This window comes from Dermacentor silvarum, chromosome 7, assembly GCF_013339745.2.
Source record: "Dermacentor silvarum isolate Dsil-2018 chromosome 7, BIME_Dsil_1.4, whole genome shotgun sequence".
NCBI lineage: Eukaryota > Metazoa > Arthropoda > Arachnida > Ixodida > Ixodidae > Dermacentor > Dermacentor silvarum.
This window is the reverse complement of record NC_051160.1, coordinates 40,620,159-40,629,891: the sequence shown is the minus strand read 5'-3', so window position 1 is coordinate 40,629,891 and position 9,733 is coordinate 40,620,159. Positions and strand designations below refer to the sequence as shown.

Below are 9,733 nucleotides of genomic sequence, written 5' to 3'. Positions count from 1 at the left end.
CTTTTGCAACGAGAAGCTGCAACACCACTGGCTTAGCCTTGGCCAGTTGAAGAACTGTTCACTTCAACTGGCAGAAAAACTTTTCTTCAAGTTTCTTCATGAAAGAAGTATATTCATCGGTTGGCCAAAGACCGGAATTAGGGCTTAGCGCGTGAATGATTTGCCCAGCCTTCTTTTTAATGTTACAAATTTACACCGCACACGGTCAATCGGGATGTTTGTGGCAGCAATAAAGATGAAGTGATTAACAGTGGTTGCACAATGGATGTATTCAGCGTGGACATCCTTCAGAAACCTAAACATCAACTATGTAGAGGCAGATGACCGAAACCCCTACAAAAGCATAATATAAAAACCATTCCTAACACAATATTTTCTCTTTACTTTCTCCAAGTGTATTTTTTAGATATCAACCGAGGCATCTAGAAGGAGTAGCCGACGTGGTCATGTTTGCGACAGATGCTTTTCCTGAAACAAAAAGGAAATGAACAGGAGTCAAGAGGACGTCATAAAACCCCTGAACGTATAGCATAAACTGTAGCGTTCTAAAACAATACGTTCCTTTCCTTATACTAACTTACTATTTATGTTTTATTATGAATATATTACACTCAGGGAAACTGACTTTATGTTTCACTGCATTGTGTTTTTTTTTTCGTATATTTTCCGTAGAGCTACTTCCGTTGGGGGTTTACGCGAACTACTTATCTGGCGTCTGTTGATTTGGAAGCTGCTGTAGCTATAACGCTTCACAAAACTAAATAGAGATATTACACGGCTTAATAAGAGTGGCGAGTAACCCACACTTCCTATACTGCGGACGCCGTATCACTCAAGGGTCAATTGACCCTTGAAAGGGCCTTAAAGGTCAATTGCAGAGAAATCCGGCATCGTGTTGAAACTGTCTACAGCAGCAGCTCTAGAGAAATTCTGTACATGAAATGCAAACGAATCATAAAAAATCTAGCCATAATTTATGTTTCTATAGTGAAACGAAAATAACAACACCTCGCCATTGCAGCTCACCGGATAAATGACGCACAAAAGTCACACGAGGTGTTTGTCCCCTGCTTCACGCGTGTTGTGTATGCTGCTGGCGGCTGTATTTCAAGGACAGTTTAGTATATTTTAAAGGCAAAAAACAAATACCATTGGGGTAGCTCCTAGCGCACAGCATGCGATTCTTGGTTTGGCGTCTAGCCTGTCTTTGTTGTCCTTGCGCTTGTCCTTGTTTGTCCCTTTCTTGTTTCTGTCTTTTATATTGCGCTGAGTTACTTGTTCAGTTAGCCTGTCTAATTGTGTAGCTTCCCGACACGCCTCTAGGGGAGCGTATCGTCTGCTAACAATTAAGGCAATCGGAACTCTGCTTTTTTTTAAATATCTGCATGGCTCTAACACATTTCGTGGCCACAAATCCGGGACACGAGGCTTGCGAGGCCCCTGCCGCCCAGCGGACTATGTGCAGCATGTCTCGGAATATCGCTTTGCGGCGGTTACCTCGATGACACCGGCTATCTTTTCTACATAAATCGAGCTCGATTGCCGTTTTGTAGAAGCTGAAACATTGGCTATTTCTCGGCGTGAGCGGTGCTATCAATACTCGGCGTTTCGACGTGGTCAGCATTCCCATGTGCTGAACAATAATGGTAATGCTTATTCCGTGATATGAAGGCTACCGCCGCATTTCAACATCACACGGTAGACAGCCAATAGTAAAAAAAAGGTAATTGGAAGCACTTCAAGAGGGTCTAGTAGCAGAATACACTTATGTGGTCCCTATGATGCACAATAAACATTTTAGGTGAGTAACATTGAAACGCATTGCATTCCGGGTGATTGTCGCCATCAGCTGTAAGAGACCCGGCGACGTTAACACTCACCAGCACTTTGTCCACAAAAACCTAATGAACTCCACTCCATTTTTGACCAGTACTCTGCCTTTGCAGGAATATATGGGCTGCGCAACAAAAAATATGGATTATTGAAGCACGGAGACAAATTAAACGTCCACATAGTATATTGTTATGTTGCTCCGTAAACAATACACGAACTTGTTTTTCAATATTGGGGTGATCGCATGTAACGTGGCTGGTGTCATTTTTCGATAATACAGAATTTTTAACATTCACGTATGGCATCTAGCCCAATTCTTGTCCTTGCGCTGGTTTACTCGTAGAGGCGGACGTTATTGCACATATTATGATAACGCATAATTATTTAAATTTCAAAATTTCATTCAATAAGCGTTTAACTATAGTTACCTTCGGGCGCATGTGATTTACTAATTGTGGCCTGTGAGTTCCCAAGGCACGTCCTTTTGAAACGAGTACTGAGGGTGGCACCAGTTGTGAGATATTTTTACCCAAAAATGTCGACAAAGGACGTTCGAGTTCCCGTTATTTTTCGCCCTGCGGTGCATAAAAAGTTGTTTCGTTAAAGAAGGAACTGTAACAACAGTGCGTACTTACCGCAACTTTGACGGTGCTCATTTTGAAACTGGATCAATAATTCCAGAAGTATTTTCAATAGCTTGCACCTTTACGTAACTTGCAATATGTGCCCTAAAACATTTATTTAAAAGGTTGCTTAATAATAATTTTTTTCAGTTATACATAATGATTTGTTGTGCAAGTAATGGCCTCCTCTTCTAGCAATCCGGCTCTAAGGAGTGGATATTGCTGTATTCCACGGGCAATATGCAATTCTTGTATTATGTTAACTCTAAAAAAACACCTAGTGTACTTTTCAGTGACACACTTGGTCGTCTCTCCTAACGCGTGTATCCCACTACGCGAATTGCCTTTGGCGCATGCTAAATTACTAACCTCTGCCGTGTACCGAGAGACTTCGGCATATGTGGCAATCTCTGCGTGACGAATACATGGTAACTGCCACCTTTGGCATAAACATTTTCTCAAATATATGTATCAGTAAAGTAAACACCGAACCGATGCACCTTGCTTGTTATAAGCAAAAGAAGCGATGGTTCCATTCAGAAAAGATGACGTCAAAGTGGCGTCTTGATGTCAGTAGTGGGGGCGAACAGAATTGGCCACCAAACTTATCAGGAGGAGCTGGTGATGCTGGCAAGAAAATACCATGATTAACCTTCCGTATTAGGAACGGGTCATTACGAACATACTACTAGCAGAAAATGTTTTTTTATAAAACTAACCAGATGACTTGTAATAGATGGCTACCTTTCCTGTATTGGTTAATAGTATGTAAATAATATATATATATACGGCAAGTCTTGCAATAGATGATTTCTAAATGACAAAGGAAAATATATAATAACACTAAGAGTAAAAGTCTCGATTGAAAAGTTCCTGTTGCCACGAATGCCTCTGGTACACAAATCTCAGATGGAAGAATGAGGCGCGTGCACGCCATGCAATAGACCAAATATTCGTCACAAATGTGTCTTCAAAGATGTGTTGACCTGATTTCATTGCTTTGTGATACAGTACTTCTGATAGCCATAGGCCTAATCTTTTGGCAAGAGCAAAGCTAGAGTCCGATGTGAATCAAGAAAACAGAGTTTTTGTTCGAGACGCTCTGTACGTGTAACGTGCCTAAGATAGTCAAGGTGTAGGTGGCATACATCTTCGTCATCGGGGCTGCGCGATCATATTGGAGAAGTCGACACCTTTAATTCGAAATTAAAAGTGCTTCGGGGAAGCAGTTCCGAAACGGAGGCGATGTAAGAGAGCGTCTATGCGTCGTGGAAGCTAAGGATCTAGTTGGTACTCAAGATGTGGGCCAACTGCGAATAAGATTGATTGTTTTACGCTCTTTGTTTCATTGCGTGGTTCCACAGATAACAGCGTCACTCACCGGTACATTTGTAGTGATAAAGTTGGTGGGTATACTTATAAGCTGATTCATCCTAAGTGTGCAGTCTCTCGCGGCGCGTGAGAAGAGCATGGCGACCACCATCCTCCTCTCTCGTAGCCAACGCAGAGGGTTAGGGTGCCCGTAGAAGAGGGCGGTTCTTCCCGACCTCTTCACCGCATCACCGAATTTGTTGTTGCTGCTGTTGTATATTTTAAAACACTGTAAGTCTCCGTTTATAGTTGCCCCTCCCCCCCTTTTTTTTTTTTACTTACACTGACAAAGGCTCTCTGTGAATAAACGATGTGAATAAGAAATTACGTTTAGTTAGAGGACAAATGGAAGAATGGCTCTTAGGTGGACACTTACCGAGGATACCTGTGGCTTGCAGTGGTTCCGTGGTTTCCTTGGCCACCTGTTGCAGGTCGAGTCAGCGACGTCAATGGTGACCACGACTATGTTATTTTTTCCTCTCTGCAAACGGAAATAAGCCGACGTGGCGTACTGCATTACGAAGCGGATTTGTACCAATAACGTTCAGTCACTTTTAGTAAAGCTGGCAGCATCGCCTTTGGATTTATCCCGTAAATCCTCATCCCCCCCCCCCTATGTGACGCCAGACATGGGGCCTTAAATATACACTGAAGACTCATTATTATTATTATTATTATTATTATTATTATTATTATTATTATTATTATTATTATTATTATTATTATTATTATTATTATTATTATTATTATTATTATTATCCTCCCATAGCAAGCACAGAGTATTCCTTCTTGGTGATTGTAACCTACCTGGAATTGATTGGAACATGCTTACATATCATCATTACAATCATTAAATAGAGAACAAATGCAGCCTGTTGTACTTTCTGTCCTTCTGTTCCCTTCAGCAGCACAACTTGATCGCCAATTCCTGTGGCAACGTCGTAGACCTTTGCCTCTCGAATGCTCAAGTCATAGATGCCTCCCTATAAGTTTCACCCGTCACTTAAGATAACTGCCTCTGTGTCAGCCCTGAGGCAGAGCTTCTCCACTGGCATCATGTGCGTGCTGATTGAGTTGGTTTATATGATTTCTTGTCCACCCCCGATTGGTCATTGGTCACAGAAAAACACAATCTTGATGACAAAGTAGATCAGTTTACGAAGCTTGTATTGAACGGTATGCGCAAATTCGTTCCTCGTACAGTCCTAAATGCCCTAAATATCCCCACTGGTTCTCATTTGAACTTATAACTGCCTTAAAGTGTAAAATTCGCGTGCACCGTAAATCCAGACGTCCTGTGCCTAATCATTGGGGAGAAGAATACGGCTTTTTTTAGGACTCTCTGCAAGCGCCTCTATAAGCGGGACCATGACTCATATATTGCATACTTGGAGAAGAGCGCCTCCGGCCGGCCGGCGGAATTTTGGAAGTATATGCGCAAGCGCTATAGCAATCGCGGAGAGTGTTTTCGCCTGCTCGACTCTAGAGGAGTAGAGGTCAAGCAGTCGCGGATTGTTTTGCTGCCCATTTCTCATCCTTATATAAAGCTTCAGGTTTCAACGCCCGTGTCACTCATTAGCACACAACGGCTCCTACATCATGTCCTGTGTTGTTTCATGAATAGCTCATCAGTGAATGCATTGAGCGCTTCAAGCCTCCCCTATCCGGATGTGCTGATGGCATCCCCTCCGCAATTTTAAAAGCTTACAGCAGTATATTTGCCCCAGTATTGACATCTATATTTATTAACTCATTGAATACTTCCACTTTCCCTCGTATGTGGAAAACTGCTCGTGATTTTCCTGTATTTAGGTCTGGCTGTAAAACCGATGTATCGAATTATTCCCCGATTTATTTTCTCTGTGCCATGTCTTAGATTTTTGAGCTTGCTCGTCACAACAGTTTGTCGTTTACTGTGAAGAACTCATTGATTCCGAATCAGCATGGACTCCTCACCCGCCGCTCCACTATCACAAATCTCGCAAGTTTCCTGACACAGATCTCCGCGCCGGTACTTCAAAGGAGGCAAGTTGACACCATTTATTGTGACCTAAGCGAAGCTTTTGATGTAGTCAGCCACTCACTGCTTCTGATCAAGCTTACACACTATGGTGTTGACTGGTTAATTGTCAATATCTTGCACAGCTATATTCTTGATAGATCATTGTATGTTAACTTCCATAATCAAACTTCTTTTTACTTACATAGTAACTAGCAGCATCCCTCAAGGATCAGTATTAGACCACTCCTATTCTTAATTTTTATTAATGACGTTCTTTGCGCTATTTGGAATTCATTTCTTCTATATGTCGACGACATCAAGATTTTTAAGGAACATCATATTGTTGATGATTGTTGCATCCTGCAGTCTGACCTGTTTTCTTCTTCTAAACGGTGCAAAGATAATAACCACACCTTAAATGTTGCTAAGACCAAAGTCATGACTTTCGCACGCAAGACAGCAAGCATTTCTTTTTCCTATTTTGTAGATTCCGTACCATTCTGTAAGGTCTGTGAAATCAATGATCTCGCTGAACGTTTTAACACATCCTTACACTTTTTCAGTTCCCACTAAACGCGTTGTAATGTGGCGTATGCGCTCTCATGGCTGTTTGCAGACTATCGAGAGAATTTAATTCGCGTACAACGTTCCGCAATTTGTACACAACAATCTGCCTTCCTCAACTCGAATACGCGTTGGTCGTCTGGAATGGCATTTCGAGATCCAACTGTGACATTGTAGATCGCGTCTAGAAAACGTTTCTAAGCATATATCATCACTAGCCTTGCTAACACGGACACTGGAGTTTGTTCTAGCGCTGTTGGAATATTGTCATTAACTTTACTTCGCTGCCGAAGTAACTAGGCTGACCTGTTTAGTTTCAAACGCCTTCACGGTATCCTCCCCTGCCCCAAACTCCTTAGTTGTATCATGTATCGTATGTTGCGCAAGACACCAGTGAACATAGACCTTTCCATGTTCCGGCCAGTCATCCCCTACACTCAACCGTCCACAAAATACAGAGGCTTTATAAAGCTTAGTTTCATGATCTCGATATTCTTCATAACTCGTGAGCCTGACGAGCTGTCTATGCAAGGTCATGGAGAAAATGATTGACACTAGGCTGCAATGGTGGTGTGACCAAACAGAAGTACTTCCAGATCACATGACAGGATTTCGAAGGCGCCGATGCACCATGGATGCAATTTTGGATATCGTAACCTATGTTGAACATGAACGAGCTAAGAGAAATGTCACAATAGCGATTTTTTTAGACATTAAGCGAGCCTTCGACACAGTCAGTCATGCTCATATATTGTGTGGTCTGCTAGAACTGTGATTCTCTGGAAGGACGCTACGGTGGATATCCAACTTCTTGAATGGCAGATCAATATTTATTCAAACAAGCGAAGGAAAAAGTTCTTCTCATACTCTTTCTCAAGGACTCCCACAAGGCAGTGTCTTAAGCCCGTTTCTCTTTAATTGTAATGGCGGATTTACCACGGAGACTTCCACCTGCACTACACTACTCTATATATGCAGATGATGTTTGCATTTGGGCCTCTGGTTCATGTGCTAGCCTTGTTCAATCAACTTTGCAGGAAGGCCTAAACATTGTGGACAAATTCTTAAAAGAAAGAGGAATAGAGCTCTCTCACAGTAAGACGGTTGTGCTACCCTTTACCAGAGGATGCCTAAACGACTTTGCCGCTGTGCCTTGAGGGGCAACGTTTAGACATAGTAAAACAACACAAATTTCTGGGGGTTATACTAGACAGACAACTTTCTTGGAATGCTCACATTAAAGCGCTCGAAGAACAAATAAACTCAACAATAAATGTTCTTCGCCGCGTAGCAGGCACGGACATGGGGAGGGTGGGTTTCTTCACTACTGAAAGTACATATGCACTTATAAAGCAAAAAATTGCTTATTCTTCACCTGTTGTGCATGGAATCTCCCGTTCATCTGAAGAGCGACTTCAACGGTTAATAGCTAGGAGCCTTAGAGTATGCTTAGGTGTTTCCCGAGCAACCTCAAGTTCCTTAGTAATTGCAGAGGCACGTCATCCTTCATTCCCTATTATAATCACGGTTGAAACCTGTCGACACTACTTTCGCGTTTCAGTGTAGCACAAAAGGCACCCACTAGCAATTGCACTTATTGAGAGAGACAGGACGAACATCAATACTGTGATTCAGGTGCAAAAAAAAAAATCTACTACCACACAACGAATTTTGGATCTCAGATATTTCCTACCCTCCATGGCGACTTGTCGCCCCAAAAATTGAACTTTCGGTTGACGGAATTATTCGCAAAAGAGACATGTTTATGCTAGCAGCCCAACAAGGAGGCTCAGTCCCGTTCGCGGTGGCTCAGTGGCTATGGTATACTGCTAAGAAGCTCGAGGTGGCGGGTTTGATTACTAGCCTCGGCGGCCATATTTCGATGGAGGCGGAATGCCAGAATACCTCGGAGCCCTCCCCCGATGACGTCTCTCATAAACCGGCTGTTTCTTATAAATGGTAAACCTCGTGAATCGATCAACCAACCGAGTTCAGTTCTCCATCGCACTAGTTCTGAATATTCTTGGCATTTGCTTGTTCCTCGCGTATTTTTGCTTTCGCAAGTTGACTTAGTGTGTAGGCTCCCTTCTGTAAGTGCCTGGGAAGGCTCGCGCTATGAATAAATAAGAAAATAATTATTAACGTTGCTGTTAGGGCAAGAGAGTGAAGAAGGGGTAATCAAAATTCACTCACCGGCCAATAAACTCTCCTCAGGCCCAATAGGTACAAGGCCGGTCGCCGAAACTGTGACTTGAAGCGCGCCAGCTCTACTGCTAGATGCGCGTACTGGTGGTAGGCCGACTCGGGTACCTCAAACATCGTAGTGGGCGCATAGCTTGCGTCAGTGAGACCTGCCCCGGTCGCTAAGGTCACCAGCACGATTGGTACCAGGCGCAGAAACATCGTCGACATAGGTGAGAAATATTGGTCCTGCGCAGATGGTCGATGGCGCGTCAATGGATTATATGTCGACATATCAGGGTAAGTGTATGTCAGGCAGATGTCGCATAGTCCCGGTCGTGGCTCGTGCTTTCGGCAGTGCGGTGACGACGGAATGATACCTGCATGATGCAAGCATGTTTGAGTACAAGGGAGTTGTCGCATCTTGACCGTAAGTCATGTGAAATAAACACGCACATTCAAAAACAACAAAGAAAACATGAGAGTTGTTCGAAGTATCTGTCACTAAATATACGCAAAACAAAAAGTAACCCTTACGTGGCAATCTACAATCAAGATCATTATCTGTCTATCTGTCGTTACGTAGCCTTTCTTCTTTCCTTTTCGTGTGACATGCGGTACAAGGGAGAAGCTCCCAAAAATTGGCTTCGTTTAGCTTGCAGAGAAGCGCACTGAGTCTCTAACTTCTTTCTCCGAGCCTGTCTTTTAGAAATAAGTGACTGCGACTCACACAAAAGCTGTTTGTAGCATCATGACGCCTCCCCACGACAGTACGCAAACTCTAAACCTGACACTTCCATAAGAATTATTCATTTGGCCTTCAGTCTGTCTAGCTATCGTTATTGCAACTGTTAGGAAAATAAATCAACGACGCCTATCAAAAAATTCGACCGTCAAATTCTCTGAATAGGATGCTTGCAAAAGCCCACAAAGGAGACGGACTCTTTCACGGCAACATTTCAAACGTCAAGAATATTCGCGTAGTCTTCTTTTCACAATCAAAATGCGGCACCATTGCTCTTTGAACGCAAGAGAGGTTTTCAACTTGAATGTAGCACAGCTGGGATCCCGGCACGCCTTATACGTAATTGACGTTGGACGAGAGAGTAAGTTCCGTAGTATACCAAATTGTTTGCGCGTCGACATCTTCTGGTTGCTA

At 42.9% G+C, this 9,733-nt stretch overlaps 1 protein-coding gene across 1 annotated transcript; it reads right to left on the bottom strand.

Moving 5' to 3' along the window:
- Positions 1-358: 358 nt before the first annotated feature.
- Positions 359-8,934, bottom strand: LOC119458810 (uncharacterized). The gene is made up of 4 exons (XM_037720671.2): positions 8,587-8,934; positions 4,204-4,308; positions 1,881-1,957; positions 359-468 (listed from the first exon to the last, which is right to left on the bottom strand). Exons 1-4 carry the CDS (start codon positions 8,866-8,868, stop codon positions 423-425), a joined length of 510 nt encoding a protein of 169 aa, XP_037576599.2. The 5' UTR covers positions 8,869-8,934; the 3' UTR covers positions 359-422.
- Positions 8,935-9,733: the final 799 nt, after the last annotated feature.

What these genes read in the sequence shown, in the direction of transcription:
- LOC119458810 (XM_037720671.2), bottom strand. Translation starts at nt 8,868, where the DNA reads ATGTCGACATATAATCCATTGACGCGCCATCGACCATCTGCGCAGGAC. An exon ending in TGAGGAGAGTTTATTGGCCG is followed by an intron (nt 4,309 to 8,586) that starts GTGAGTGAATTT and finishes TTCCGTTTGCAG; the next exon opens with AGAGGAAAAAATAACATAGT. An exon ending in GCAAGCCACAGGTATCCTCG is followed by an intron (nt 1,958 to 4,203) that starts GTAAGTGTCCAC and finishes TTTGTTGCGCAG; the next exon opens with CCCATATATTCCTGCAAAGG.